Here is a 16,432-nt window from a genome sequence, read left to right as displayed (position 1 = left end):
CCTTACTAAATTAGAGAAATAATATACTAATATTCATATATAATATAAATAATTTACACGTGTATAACTTATTCGGCATTATCTCATCAGGTCTCACCTCAGTGTGTTGAGTTGACAGTTTGGATCCTGTAGTAAATCACTGAGCAGCTTCACTCCTGATTCTCCAGGATCATTTCCTGTGAGATCCAGCTCTATCAGGTGTGAAGGATTTGATCTCAGAGCTGAAGACAGAGCTTTATAACCTTCTTCAGTGATACTGCAGTCTGAAAGTCTATTAGAAAAAGATGTTATTCTTCATTATAACACAGATTGTCACACAAGTACATGTTCTAGAATGAAGAAAAAGAAAAGATGTACTACAGAAATTTTTGCCTGAATTGACTCTTTTCACAGTAAAGCTGGGTAAAGTTATATATTGGTGAACGTAATCTGCAATTCTTACATTTTAATTTCCCCAAATTATAAACTTCAGTTGCAATCAAAATTAATCAGTCACTCAGAGACTGCAGTTCTTTACCAATACAAGCTTTTCTGAAGATCCAGGATAAAATAAAAAATGCTGATGCATATTAAAAAAAGAGATATTGTCAATATAATGTAACATTTGAGTTTTATGATTTTATAATAACAAAATTATGTAACTTTATTATAACCTTCTTCAGTAATACTGTAATCTGAAAGTCTTCAGAAAGACTAAATAAAACACATTAAAAACATTTATTACACCATTAGGATATTAACATTTCCCATCATCTCCAAAAATCAATTTGTTTGTCAATATTTTATAAATGCATCTACACCAACACAAAAATTTCACATTACTGACCCATTCCTTGTGACACAGCGTCAGTTTACAGACCAGCTGGAGCTTAACATTGATTCATGTTTAGATTAACCAAATTCAGACCTGAGTATCTGTAGTGTCTGTGAATTTCTCAGCAGACTGGAGATTTCTCTCACTCCAGAGTCTCCAATTTGATTCCTGCTCAGATCCAGCTCTCTGAGGTTTGAATTAAACGCTGATGCCAGAGCAGCACAACCTTCATCTGTAATACTGATGCAGTTTAACCTGTAGAAGAGAGAACACAACTAATTAAGATATTCATACAATTACACAAATAGCTGCTTTAGCTACTAATTTTAGCTACTAATCCCATTTCTGACACATACTTTGTGGGGAAGTCGTGGCCTAGTGGTTAGAGAGTTTGTTTCCTAACCCTAGGGTTGTGGGTTTGAGTCTCAAGCCGGCAATGCCATGACCGAGGCGCCTTTGAGCAAGGCACTGAACCCCCAACTGCTCCTCGGGCACCGCAGCATAAATGATGTTCACTGCTCCGAGTGTGTGTTTACAGTGTGTGTGCGTGTGTGTGTGTTTGCACTTTGGATGGGTTAAATACAGAACATGGATTCTAGGGTGTATGTCACGTCACTTTTATCCACTATTTATTTAGTTTTTATTTCCAAATATAGCTCATTCCAAAATGAATGTTTAGTGGTAAACATGTTAAAGATTAACAGAGAGGCTGTCAATTGATAAAGTGATCAGCTGTTTCCTCACAAACATCTGTGTACTGAACTCCACTGTAATCCTTTAAAAAAGCAAAATCAAGGCCTTGTCTCCGGGAGCTCCAGAGCTTCCTCATGAAAACCACAAACTTGGCAACACTGAGGTGATGTAAAAGGGGAAAGCAGGCATTTGGATCAAAGCACTGTGAGGCAAAGGTGGGGGGGGGCTCAAAACATTTATAAACTTAAAACACATTCATGCCCAGTTTGCATTGTTTTACTACTTACAAGGTTAAAGTATAAAACTGTTATTTACAATACACATCATGCTGTTTAAACATATTTTTAGAGGGGACAACCAGGGATTGGGCAGCATATGCAGCAGTGCCCAGGGAGCAGTTGGGGATTTCAGATCTTGTTCAGGTGTCTCATCTCAGTCGTGGTATTGAAGGTGGAAGAGAGCGCTGGTTATTCACTCACCCTACAGACAATTCCTGCTGGACCTTAGACTTGAACCTGCAACCTTTGGGTTACAAGTCTGACTCTCTAACTATTAGGCCATGACTGCCCCCAGTACATGTTTTAATGGGAAACTTTGCAAGTTGTGTTGTAGTTAATAGCCACTGACAGATTTTGAGTGATGCCACCAGTGTTTGAACACACACAGAAAACAATAGATATTAATTTTAAAGACAGTGCTTCTTCTCCAGTGTGCTGACGCTAAATGTTGGAGGTTACTGGTTGAAGATCCAGATTTATTAAAACTAACTCATGATCTGCTCACATGTAAATGCACTTCGCTCTTAAGCATGTGTTTTTAATCAAAATGCAGCCTTTTGTGACCACAATAACTTGTATCACAATATCAAGCACATTGAGATTAATTGTGCAGTCCTCATAAGTGTAAAATATTTTCAAATCTATGAAACTGTGGTGGGTCACTAGAGTCTGGGTAATTAATGGGATACACTTAAAATACTTACTTCAGCTTTTCCAGTCTACACTGTACATTTTCAAACAGAGTCAAGATGATCTTCATTCCTGGGTTTCCTAGTTTATTCTCACTCAGATCCAGCTCTGTCAGATTTGAAGGGTTTGAATTTAGAGCTGCAGCCAGAACATGACAACCTCCTTCTGTGATACAGTTGTTCTTCAGACTGCATAAAGAAAAAACACTTCAGGTTTAATCTGAATATTTACCAGGATGTTTTAGCTGACAGATGACCAATACTGGTGATGGTGTTACCAAAGTCAAAAATAAATGTTCTTATACAAAATAATAAATAAATAAATAAATCTCTTATACAAAACACACAAAAAACACCCAGCGGCAAGGATTTAAAATGTCCTTGTAACACTGAAAAAATATGTCAATTTGTTGAGTGTACAGTGTTTATGCTGCAGTAGAGCAGCGATCTGATTCACTCGTGAAGAACATTGAGATCCAATACTCTGTCTACTCATCGTGCCTAGATCTAGACTTCAAAAATAAAATAAAAAACATTTAAACACTTAAACATTTGCATTCAGAAATGCCTCCAATATAGTGACAAGACCTCCCATTATAAATCATGTGAATGTATAATGTCCTCACCAGAAATAATGGAAAAAGAAAGCAGTACCGACTGAGAAGACATTCTGTGCTCTCACTAAACAGATCAGAGCTCTTTTTAAACATGTTTTCTGCACAGAGCATGGTTTGCAGAATCCTCCAGCAAAGCAAGATCAGTCATGACACTAAAGCTACATTTCAAATGACTTCCCAGATGTACGCCAAAAAAGGCATATCTTATTATTTTTGTCTTGTTTTAGTTTAAATAATCAAGATGCATTTACTACACTGTAAAAAAAGTCCGTAAAAATACAGTACAATATACCGTAATAATTTAAAGGAATTGTCCGTATTTTCTTTTTACATTCGTTTCTCCATTATTTTTAACTACGCTTTGCATTGTGGGTACAAGAAGCTCAGTCTACAATCGGCGCGAAACCAATGCTTTTGCAGGCGCCATTATTCACGGTGATACTCTCTGTCAAAATCTCATTTTAAAGTCGGATTTAGGATTTTGAGAATGGTTCCTACACTTCCTTTGTGAATTATTTTTTGTTAAATGTAACAAACTGTATCGTTAACTTTGTTGCTGCCTGCCTTGTTTGGCAAATGAATGTCGGAGCCGTTGCATTCAACATTTTCAGCATACCGTCACATCTTAACGTTAATTTACTCGACGTGGAGGTACGTGTTGCAGTGGTTGCAGTGCACTCTTTTAGTTTTATAAATAAAGGTTTATTACCTTTTTATTGTTGTTGATGCGGTGTAACGTGTTTGTTAATGAGCATGTCTAAAGCATCAGGCGTATTAATGTTTCTGAGGTGATATTGAGCAGCTGTGATAACGTTAAATCTGAATTGCGGTACAACTGTGTTTAGAGCGCTTTATGCCTTCAACAGGAGCAGGCAGAGCAATTGTCAAGAAAAGAAGACGCCATTAACGTTATGACTTTTTATTTAAAAGATATTATATGAGCAGAAGATCTGACATCACGGAGTTCTTCAAGGATAACGCACCTTTTCTGCCAAACGAGGTAGGTTTAGACATTTCATTGGCTTATTTATGTTAAACACACACACACACACACACGATAAGTTAATTCTGTAACTTTACTGGCACCCTGTATGTGAACGCACACACGTCATGCATGCACAGAGAATGGTGCTTCATACAAGTTCTCTCACTCTTACACAGATAAAAGCACGCACAAAATGTACATTTTTGGCGAGTGAGAGTCTCAAATAAGTTAATAAGTCTTGACTGATGTAAAGATTAGGGATGTGTCAAATGTCCGTCGATGTGAGTCATGTTTAAAAGGGACAGTAGTTCATGACATTGATGGTGTTTCTGTTTCTTTTCTTTTTCTTTTCTAATGGCAGGTCATAATTGCTTCTGTACTTTGCATCCCAAGCCCCCCCTGCATTCTTATCACGGGTTTGTATTATGTTTTATTCATTAATTAATGAAAGCTTATGTGTAGCAAAATTCAGTTAGAAATGTAATATGCAAAATGGCAATGCAATATGTAAAACAGCAATGTGTTTCTGTATTTTAATGTACATTTTGCCTACATGTCCAATATTTAGTGCAAAATGAAAATGAAAAAAAAAACTATTGTATAATTTACATTTGCTATTTCCTACAACAATACTTTTAATATGCAAAATAAAAACATATTTTAATGCTTTATAAGTTGCAAAATTCAAATGAACATAGATTACACAAATTGATTAGATTTGTTTAATATGTCCAAGCAAAAACTGTAGTAAAATTATCATTTAAATGCTGTTTTTCCTAAACAAATTTTGACTTGGGGTAGGACACTTGGGATTGCATTTTCATCATAATACAGCATGATAATTGTAGCAAAATACTGTGAGAATTTCAGAATGCATTCTGAGCCAAAGGTGCCACAAAATGGTGGTTTCAATTTCTATTATTCTTAGTGCATTGAAGAAGTGGATTGACACTTACAAGATGTTTCAGTTGCATTTTCACTTAATACCTCGCAATGAATATAAAGTGAGTGTGGATTTGAAATGCATTTGGAAATGCATCATGCCCCTGAGCTGTCAATCGTTAGGCTACATCAAGGTGGGGGTCAGCAACAGGAAACGCTCTCCACACTGACTTAAACTAAATTCATCGCTGGGTATTAAATGAAAATGGTATTGAAACGTCTTATATGTAAGAGTCAATGCATTTAAGAAAAATAAAGATTTAAATCACCATTTTGCTGCACATTTGGCTCAGAATGCATTGTGAAATTCTCACTGCATTTTTGCTACAATTTCATGAGGTATTATGATGAAATTGCAATCCCAAGTGTCCTACCCCCAAGTCTAAATGCATTTAGGAAAAACGGCAATTAATAATAGTTTAGCTAGATTTTTTGCTTGGACATGTTAAACATCTAATAAATTTGGGTAATGCATTTTCACTGTAATTTTGCAACTTATAAAGTGTTAAAATGTTTTTAATTTGCATATTAAAACTAGTGTAGAAAATGGCAAATGTAAATTATATAACTGAGTTTTTATTTTGCACTACATTGGCATTTTATGTATTGCATTGCCATTTTGCACATTTCAAATTGAATTTTGCTATCCATATGGTTCCATATTTATTTACCATTAGGGATGTTCAACACTGACAAGGAATTAGTCATGGAGTCCTTTAGTCAGTTAACAGAAAGATTGAATCAATGTTTGGAGTGGCTTTCTGAATTTACAATGTGTTGTTTATAATTTCTTTGTTTATTGTTATTGGTGATTCCAGATTGCTGTCACACAAGTTACCATTTCCTCCCCCGTTGTGGTCGGCCGAGCTACACATTCTCTTTGTTTTATTTTAAACATAAATATCCAGAGGAGAATGGCACATACGCTGGAATTCATTCAAATGTAAGGAACATATCTAATAAAACTGTGTATAAAGCATTTTGTTATGTTGCCATTTAGTTGAAAATAATAAGGGTTAGTTCACTCAAAAGCAAAAATTCTGTCATTAATTCAATCATTCATCTTCAGAACACAAATTAAGATATTTTTGATGGAATCTGTGAGCTTTTTGACCCTCCATAGACAGCAAGTGCCCTACCACGATCAAGGCACAGAAATATAGTATAAGGACTTCGTGAAAATGGTGCATGTGACATCAGTAGTTCAACTGTAATTTTACGTTAATTTTGTGTTCTGAAGATAATTGAATGATTTACGGGTTAAGAACGACATGAAGATGAGTGATTAATGACAGTTTTAATTTTTATGTGAACTAATGATCTCGAAGTATTTCATAAAACATTCTTGACAAGATCACGTGACCGATGCAATTGGAGACCACTGGAAATGTTTAGCATTTTAAAAGTTTAGCATTTTATAAGCAATGCTTAAAATGGAAGTTGATAATTCAATCTCAACCTGTTCTGCACATTACTCTGTACTTCACTTTCATAAATTTTCATTTCTTGTCATTAACAGTCTTCCTGTTAAGAAATCCTGACCGAGCGTCAAAGGTTCAGATGAAAGGAATCTACGCTTCCAAGACTCATGTATGAACTACTTCTAGATTCCAAGGTTTTTTTCTTTTTTTTTTTTTTTTTCAAATCTCAATTTAGGACTTGGACTGAACATGCAGCAAAAAAAAAAAAAAAAAAAAAAAGTTTCCTCAAACGGGCACATGGCAAGAGATACTAAAAGCACACAAACACTTGGAGCCCTGATCTTAATTTAGATTGTATAGTTCTCTTAGTTTAACATTAAAATGTCAGGAATGAGTGCATAAATCTGTTCTTTATTTTCAAATGCTGTACAAGCTTTTTATTTATTTTTTTTAATGTCAATTGTAGATGCAGATAATTTAGCATGAATAAAAGGTAAGTTAATCTAACTAGGTTTAGTTCACCCGTAATATTATATGAAAAGTCTCATTCCAATCCTATTAGACTTTTGTTCATTTTTGGAACACTAATGAAGATCCATTTTAATGAAATCTGACGGCTATACTGTATTAGACCTTGAAATGAAGTTGCATAGGCTGTCAATGGAGGGACAGAAAGCAGAGATTTCATAAAATATACTCTTCATTTGTGTTTCAAAGATGAATGGAAATCGTATGGATTTGGAACGGTATGAGGGAAAGTAACTGATGTCAGAATTCACATGTTGTGCTTTTAAATAATGTGTTCTATAGGAAAATTATGTAATTTCACTTGACTATTGACTATTAGTCTGTAGCAATTGTTAATAATGTCAGCCCTGTCTTTGTATTAATTTTTACCCCATGTATTAAAAAAATAATAAAATAATAAAATCTTTATCTTTGTGACCATTATTTGGTGCAACACCAATATTGTACAGGTACCTGCTCATATTTTATTTTAATTTTGTATGGAATTAAACATTTTAGGATGACTGAAGTGTCCTTTTAATGGTATTGATTGAGTACTTTAATAATACGGAATATTACATTTTAGGTTTGATGGAAGTGTCCCTAAATGGTAAAGAAAAAGTCTGGTAAATCTACGGAAATATCTGTTATAGGGTTTACGGAATTGTCCGTACAATAACGCAAAAATTTACGGAAAATACGGAATTTTCCATTTTAGGTTTGACGGAAGTGTCCGTCAATGGTACAGAAAACTCAGGTAAATCTACGGAAATATCCGTTTTAAAGTTTACGGAAGTGCCCGTACAATAACGGAAAAAGTGCTGGTAATTAATTACCAGCACTTTTTCCGTTTTTTAACGGACCTTTTTTTAACAGTGTATGTAAGCAAACATATATTTAGTCTTGTTTCCTGGGGGGATAAACAAGACTAAATATCTCATCTAACTTGAACTAATAATTTATAAATGTAGTATTTGCAATTAAAGGACATAGGAGAAACACAGTAGCACTTTCTTTTTGTAGTATTGCCATTCTAGCACTAGATTATCTGCTTAAGCATGCTCAGAGTTGAGTTTATATTTACACACATTCCTATGTTAAAGTACAAGATGGAAGATCCCACACTTTGCATGAAACTATTCTTACGCACTCATTAAACACACATCTGTGAATATGCACTGTTGATAAATGAGGGTCCTGGAATGTAGAGTTTATGTTGGAATTAACCCTCTGGAGTCGATTAACGTGTATACGTAACCACGAAAATAACTTAAATTACACTTTCAGTTTTAATCGTACAAAAAAGATCAATACATCAATCGAATGTGTAAAGGGTCTACTTTTTTTGGATACAGACATAATAACAACAAAAACTGTGAACTTATAAAATAAAGATAACAAACAAGGAGTGCTGTCTGCAGCCTTTGTCTGCGCTGATCTTCATTTACAAACACGTCATTAAAATGAACTGTAACTCAGGGAATACTAAACAAAGAGACATGAGAGAGATATCTATAGAAAGCTTGACATGTTACTACTTTTAAACTAAACAAGTGCTGCTGAAAACAGATATTCTGTGATAAAGTAATCCATATGAAAACAATGTGATGTCCGTTTTTCACGTCTCCCTTCATTATATCTAATGTGACCACGCCCCCGCGCTGAACGCTCTATTCAGATTCAAACTGAAGCGCGCGGCTTGAATACACACACACACAGAAGAAAAAGCAGCGAGACTGTTCAAGTTTTTTATTTTAATGTTTACTTTAAGTCTCTTTTTATTTATTTATATACTTTTACTAGTTTTCACATAAAGTGTAAACATTTTACTAGACTTTTTCCAAACTATAATTCCTGACTAAATGTATGATCAAGTGAAATATTATGAAGTTTCAATAACAATATACAATACTATACCATTCAAAAGCTTGATGTAAATAATATAAATTGAACAAATAAAGATAACTGTAACAAATGTAAAAACAATGCTGTTTTTTTCAATTTATTCCCCTTAAAAAACCTGAAAAATATTCTCAGCTCTTTACAACATTAATAAAATTGTTAACAATAATAATGATAATAATAATAATAATACTATTTTTTGTGTATGTAGAAAATAAGATTGTTAAAAGGATTTCTGAAGGACTGTGTGAAGGGAGTAATGATGCAACAAACAAAAAAAATCAGTTTGAAAGTAAGCTTTGATTGTTCCTAATAAACTGTTTAACTGCTCCCCCAAGTGGATATTAAATTATGTTGTAGGATAGTTAAATATGTTCTAAATAAACTACAAACATATAATTATATAGATTTATTTTGTTCTCACATTCTTTCTTGTAACACCTCACTCACAGTGACACACAGCTGACTTAAAGGCTCATAATGCAGTTCATTATGTAGGCCTTTGTCTTCTCAGGTGTAAATCACCTGAGAATCAATGATAATAAATGATATTCATGATAGTTGACGCCTACTCGCATAGGACTTTTATCAATAAAAAGTGTCTTAGAAAATTTAAATCAATATATTGTTTTCTGTGAGTGAGTAAACAAGATGATTTTCACATAATTTAGAAAAATTCTAGGCTACAAGCTCCAGTTCTCAAAGGTCCCAGGAACCATGGTTCTTTCTGTGTTTTATGGCCTTATTCAAGTGTTTTAAAATTTTTAGTTTTTCACTAACCACGCATACCATTTTTTTTTTCAAAAATATGTATATACATGCATTTCACATATTATTATAGCCCAGTTTGTGCTGATTACAGTGAGATTAGACTTTACCCATTTAGATATTTATAAGAAACTGAAAAAATCACAAACGTCAGGGCCTGACAAAACTTCTCCAGGCCCCAAAAATACCCTTAGACTCCAGAGGTTTAAAGCCTGAAAATTTTCAAAATTTTAATTAACAAAACACTAATGATTGTCACAAAACTGACCTCAGTATCTCTAATTTACAGTTTATATTCTCCAGACCAGTGCAGAGTAGCTTCACTCCTGAATCCTGCAGATTGTTGTTTTTCATGTTCAGCTCTTTCAGATTGGTATCTGATCCAAGAACCGAAGCCAGAGCTGGACAGCTTTTGTCTGTTAAGCCACAATCATTTAACCTACAAGAGAAATAAATCAAATCACAGAGTTAGATACATGTAATACATTCGTTAAAAAAATCTGGAGAATCTGGAGGTTAATCATTCATGCATTGAGGTTATGCAAGACTATATCTCCTTTATAGCAGAAGTTTTAGAAGTTGAACTGAATATGGAGTATAAACAACTAAGGAACAATGTGTTTTATAATAACATGATGTGCTTCTTCTGTAGCTAACTAAAGAGCTTGTTTTGCTGTTTGTTTGTTTTTTCTGGTGAGGTCAGCTGGGTCACCTTCTGAAATAAAGATGACGGGATCGCGGAAAGTTATCCGATGGAGATGTGTAGCGAGGCAAATGGTGGTCACACCAGATACTGACTGGTTTTCGGACACCCCCCTCGAACCATCAATACAGTAAAATGCACATTTTAGAGTGGCCTTTTATAGTGGTGAGCCTAAAGACCCTTTCACAATGAACACTGGACCCAGTAAATTGCCGGGTCGCCTTCTGTGTGAACGCAAACACATCCCGGGACTGATCCAGGGTTAGGGATCTAGTAACATTGCCGGGTTCAGTCCCGGAACAAGCTCTGTGTGAACAAAAGTCAGAACTAATGCCGTAAAGGGTGTGTCGTAGTGATGACGCATGATATCAGGTGACTCTTTTACCAGGTGTTTTGAAGGCAGATCAATGTTCGCTTCTAAAAAAATGTGCATATTGTAAAGAAGCAGAGATCAGTTAGTTCCTCACTTTCTGCGCTGAAGCTGAGATCGTTTGCCATCTTAAGTGAAAGTTAACCTGCCTAGCGTTTTCGACTTATAGATTACAAGTCACACCCAGATGTCGCATGTCTTTAAGGGACCTTTAGGGGTTGTGTGTGAACGCACGCACATATTCCGGGTAATCACTGGTAGTGTGAAAGTGCAAAATCTAGCGACTCAAAAACAATTGCCGGGAAACATTAGTCGTGTATTTGCTGGAATCACAGTGGGAAAGGGGCTAAAGGCTAATCATGCAGTCAATTCAGCATCTAGATATGCCACACCTGTTAGGTGGATGGATTATCTCAGCAAATAGAAAGAGAAGTGCTTGCTAACACAGATTAAGACAGATTTGTGAACAATATTTGAGAGAAATAGGTATTTTAAAGTCTTATATCTTTGAATTCAACTCATGAAAATTGGGGCGAAAACAAAAGTGGGTAACACTTTAGAATACTGTTTCTTACTTACTACATAACTAATAAGGAATTATTGAAGAACTAACAGGTGATTATTCATTAACACTTAACTCACTACTGTTAACTACTAAGGAAGATGTGTTAATTAATCAGTATGTAATATAATTTTATGACTATGTTAAGTAACAGTAAGCTAATCAATAACTAATGTATTCTGTCATACCTCCTGAAGAACTACTATTAATTATCTACTAGTTAAGGTTCAAGAAAAATAACTATGAAGTAACTACTAATGAACAGTTTTACACAATTACATTGAATTGTGACCCTTTCATATAAATTTTATTAGCAATAGTAGTAGTAGTATAAAAATGCAATATTAATAAATGTAATACATTTTATAGAGGTTTTGCCTATGTAGTGAATTGTTTTGTGAGTGTGTTTTGTAAGAAATCAGCTTCCAATAGGAACCCTACCATGACCCCAGTACCTTGCAATAACTTACCTTAGTTTTTATATTTTATATAAATTATCATTCATTAAATTTCTTTATGTAAGGCAAAGCCTGCGGAAAAGTGATAATACAGGTATCCAATTTGTAATTAATAAAGAATTATAAAATAATTCTGCAGGACTTATTTTGAACCTGAAACATTAGGCCTATTATAAAGTGAAAATATTGGGAACCCATTAGTAATTAATAAATCATTATCAGATAATTCCTGAATAATTACTTAGAATCTGAAACAGTATTCTAAAGTGAAAACATGGCAACCCATTAGTAATTAATAATTAATGAACAAATAATTCTGCAGGACTTATTATGAACCTGAAACATTAGGCCTATTCTAAAGTGAAAATGTTGGGTTACCATTAGTAATTAATAAAGAATTATCAGATAATTCTGCAGGAACTACTTAGAACCTGAAACAGTATTCTAAAGTGAAAACATAGGGAACCCATTAGTAATTAATAAAGAATTATCAGATAATTTTGCAGGACTTACTTAGAACCTGAAACAGAATTCTAAAGTGAACCTATTAGTAAATAATAATAAACTACATAATTTTGACTGAAATCTTGGTTATTTCAGATGAGAACATTTCTTATACAGCATATTTTATTCCATTTTAACATTTATACTGCCACATTCTAACTAATTTAACAAACATTTCATAATCAAAAGTTAAACATTTAGAAGCAAACAAAATCCATATTTCATTTTCATTATAAGCTAATAAGTGGGCTGTAACAAAGTTGCTACCGTAGTAGTACTTTGTACTTGTCCTTTTACTCAAGTAATTTTGAAAATGAATAGGCCTACTTTTTATTTTTACTGGAGTAATATTTAATTGGGGTATCTGTACTTTTACTCCAGTACTTGATTTGTGGGCCACAGCCTGATTATTATAGTGATTATTTGCGTAAAACTGTTCATTAGTAGTTACTTCATAGTTATTTTTCTTGAACCTTAACTAGTAGATAATTAATAGTAGTTCTTCAGGAGGTTTCACAGAATATATTAGTTACTGATTAGTTAACTGTTACTTAACACAATCATAAAATTATATTACATACTGATTTGTTAACACTTCTTTCTTAATAGTTAACAGTAGTGAGTTAAGTGTTAATGAATAATCACCTGTTAGTTCTTCAATAATTCCTTATTAGTTATGTAGTAAGTAAGAAACAGTATTCTAAAGTGTTACCCAAAAGTGTTGCATTTATAACTTTGTTCAGTTTAGGTATGCACCTACATCTGCAAATAATCGAAGAGAAAAATGGCAAAAAATCTTGCTCCTGTTTGCAGTAGCGCTACTTTGCTGTAACATGGTGTATCTGTACGCTGTGATCTGATAATAATAACTTTGTAGGACTATAATTATTTAGATAGTCCAAAAAAAATTAAATGAATAATTCCAACAACTTATAACTGATTCTGTTACATTGAAGTGGATAAAAAAGTATTTATTGATATTTAATATTAAGGTAACAGTTTACAATAAGGTTCAATTAATGTTTAACACAAACAAACAATGAACAATACATTACAGTATTTATTAGTCTTTCTTAAATTTAGTTAATGAGAATATAGTTGTTCATTGTTAGTTCATGTTTATTAAGAGTGCATTAACTGTTAACTAGCACAACTGTTGATTTTAATAATGAATTAGTAAATTTTAAAATGAAAATTATAAAATAAAAAAAATTACGACTTCACACTGTACGTCAACAGTCACAGCAGTCGCGCTCACAATAGACCCTGAAGAGATGACGATGCTGAATAAAGTCATAATTTTTGTTATTTTTGGACCAAAACCTGTTTTCGATGCTTCAACAAATTTGACCCTATGATGTAACATGGACTTTGATGAGGTTTTATTACCTTTCTGGACATTGTCGGTATATCGTATTTATACATTTTCAATGGAGGCAATTTCTCATTTTTGGCTGAACTAACCCTTGACCTAAGATTAATAAATTCTTAGATTGCAAACTAAAGTATGTAACCTTGTGAACCTTATTGTAATGTTACCAATATTAACATAAATTCTGTCCAGGTTTATTGTGCTGTTTTCAGGAAAAGTGTGGTTATTTTATTAGTTTGTGTTTTTTTTATTCAGTATTATTAAAATTGAGTTAAATTTAAAAAGTCTTACAAAATAAATATCTATTATTGCATAAATTAATAAATAATCATTACAAATCATTTTTGGTTTTCAGCCAAGTGCATCCAGAATTTTTGGTTTCCGTTTCATCCCAGAATTTTCATTTCGGTGCATCCCTAGATGTAAGACTACATATTTAATTCAATTTAAATTGAACAGTAATTTACTTTCAAGAACTGAAATAATCAAAATATAAATATTGCAATATAATCTCAGAATATATCAATATATTGGCACAAGTATCATGATAATATCGTATCGTGAGGCCTCTGGTGATTCCCACCCCTACTTATAACTGGTGTATGGTTAATTATCACTATAAATCGTGGTGTCCAAGCCTGCTATATATCAATGTAGATTCAGGTAATTTTAAGATGAGAACAAAACTTGGCAAGATATACTAAATAACTTACAGAGCTCTTTTGCAGGTTTTGATGACTGCTGATAATCTAATGAGACACTCGTCTGATTTCTTGAATTTCTGAAGCTCAAACTCCTCCAGCTCCTCCTCTGATGTCAACAACACAAAGACCAAAGCAGACCACTGGGCAGGTGAAAGATCAGCAGATGAGAGACTTCCTTTGCTAAGGTGGGTCTGAATGTCTTCCACCAGAGTTTGGTCGTTCAGTTCATTCAGACAGTAGAACAGATTGATGGATCTCTCTGGAGACAGATTAGACTCTAATTTCTGCTTGATGTACTGAACTACTTCCTTTTTGCTCTTCTCATTTCCATTTTTCTGTGTCAACAGACCCTGTAAGAGTCTCTGATTGGACTGGAGTGACAAACCAAGGAGGAAGCGAAGAAAAAGATCCAGGTGTCCATTATCACTCTCTAGTGCCTTGTCCACTGCAGTCTTGAGCAAATCAATCATGGTTTTACTTTTATATTTCCATTTTGTAGACGCATGAACAAATATACTTTTCTTCTTTATGTCTAGAAACAGATGTGCATAAAGGGCTGCAATAAACTCTTGAATGCTCAAGTGAACGAAGCAGTACATGGTACCAAGAGTGATCCCTGTTTCCTCCTTAAAGATCTGGGTACACATGCCTGAGTACACTGATGCCTTATAGACGTTTATACCACAGGCTTCCAGATCTGTGTCATAGAAGATCACATTGTTTCTTTCCAGCTGATCAAATGCCAGTTTCCCCAGTGAAAAGATGGCATCTTTATCCCAGGAAACATCTGGTGTATGTTCTCCATCATACTTTCGTCTGCTCTGCTGGATCTGAAATCTGAGGAAGTGTGTGTACATTTGTGTCAGAGTCTTAGGAGTGTCTTCAGTATTTGACTCCTGCAGTGTTTTGGAGACATCATCAGCCTGATTATTTTTCACAACATTATTTATTTTCTCCTCTAAAATGTTCTGGAGAACAGTGGCTGAAATCCAGCAGAAGACTGGGATGTGGCACATGATAAAGAGACTCTTTGATTGTTTAACATGATCAATGATTTCTTTGGCCTGATTCTCATGCGTGAATCTTTTTCTGAAGTACTCCTCCTTTTGTGCATCATTGAATCCTCGTATCTCTGTCAGCCGGTCGATACAGTCAGGAGGAATCTTACTGGCAGCTGCTGGTCTGCTGGTGATCCAGATGAGAGCAGAATGAAGCAGATTTCCCTTGATGAGGTTCGTCAGGAGAACATCCAGAGAGACTGGTGATGATACATCAGACCACGTCTCATTATCCTTAAAGTTTACAGGAAGACGACATTCATCCAACCCATCAAGAATGAACAAGACTTTGAATTGATTTCTTCTTGTGAGGTTCAGTCCTTTTGTCTCTGGGAAAAACTGAGTTATAAGGTCCATCAAACTTAGTTTTTCTTTCTCCTTTAAGTTCATCTCTCTAAATGGAAGAGGAAAAATGAAGCTGATATCTTGATTTTCTTTTCCTTCGGCCCAATCCAGAACAAACTTCTGCACAGAGACTGATTTTCCGATGCCAGCAACTCCTGTTGTCAGTACAGTTCTGATCTGCTTGTCTTGTTCAGGTGCTTCAAACAAATGTTTGCACTCAACCTGTATCTCCTGTGATTCATGACGTCTGGAAGCAACTTCAATCTGTCTCACCTCATGTTCAGTATTGACCTGTTCACTACAACCCTGAGTGATATAGAGATCTGTGTAGATGTTCTTCAGAAGTGTAGAGTCTCCTTGCTTTGCAATTCCTTCAAACACACATTGATACTTCTTCTTTAGGCTACACTTTAGCTGATGAATGAAGAACAGCTCGTCTAAACAGAAACAAAAATACAGATATTGTTTTATCATATTTTCTCTCTACATTTATAAGTGACAATCTGACAGATGATCACGAGTCTCTCACCTTCTAGAGTATCAGCAGCTTCATCTTGCTTCATCTCTCTCAGGAAGCAGAGCGTGAGATCAAGAGCTGCTTCTTTCATACTGCATCTGTTCTCATTAAAGTCCTTCACAAAGTATTGCAAGTTCTCTTTTTGTAATATTTTCTTAAACTTTTCCAGTTCTTTCTTTAGAAATGTGATTATTTTGCTCTCAAGACCCTACAAAGACAGACA

The 16,432-nt window shown here is 34.3% G+C and overlaps 1 protein-coding gene and 2 long non-coding RNA genes across 3 annotated transcripts in view; 2 read left to right on the top strand and 1 right to left on the bottom strand.

The window, feature by feature from the left end:
- LOC127987694 (uncharacterized) overlaps positions 1-16,432 on the bottom strand; it is a 2,462,016-nt gene that overhangs the window by 1,411,316 nt on the left and 1,034,268 nt on the right. The window contains exons 94-95 of the mRNA XM_052590053.1: positions 908-1,069; positions 98-271 (exon numbers count right to left, since the gene is read on the bottom strand). Coding sequence (XP_052446013.1) covers positions 98-271; positions 908-1,069 — 336 coding nt within the window. The remainder of the gene's footprint in view (positions 1-97; positions 272-907; positions 1,070-16,432) is intronic.
- Positions 1-16,432, top strand: part of LOC127987779 (uncharacterized) — a 188,456-nt gene that overhangs the window by 136,636 nt on the left and 35,388 nt on the right. The window lies entirely within an intron of this gene.
- LOC127987791 (uncharacterized) overlaps positions 1-16,432 on the top strand; it is a 42,212-nt gene that overhangs the window by 7,632 nt on the left and 18,148 nt on the right. The gene's annotated exons all lie outside the window — the stretch shown is intronic.

The sequence above is a fragment of the Carassius gibelio genome, chromosome B22 (genome assembly GCF_023724105.1).
Source record: "Carassius gibelio isolate Cgi1373 ecotype wild population from Czech Republic chromosome B22, carGib1.2-hapl.c, whole genome shotgun sequence".
Taxonomy (NCBI): domain Eukaryota; kingdom Metazoa; phylum Chordata; class Actinopteri; order Cypriniformes; family Cyprinidae; genus Carassius; species Carassius gibelio.
This window is presented reverse-complemented; position numbering and strand designations above follow the sequence as displayed.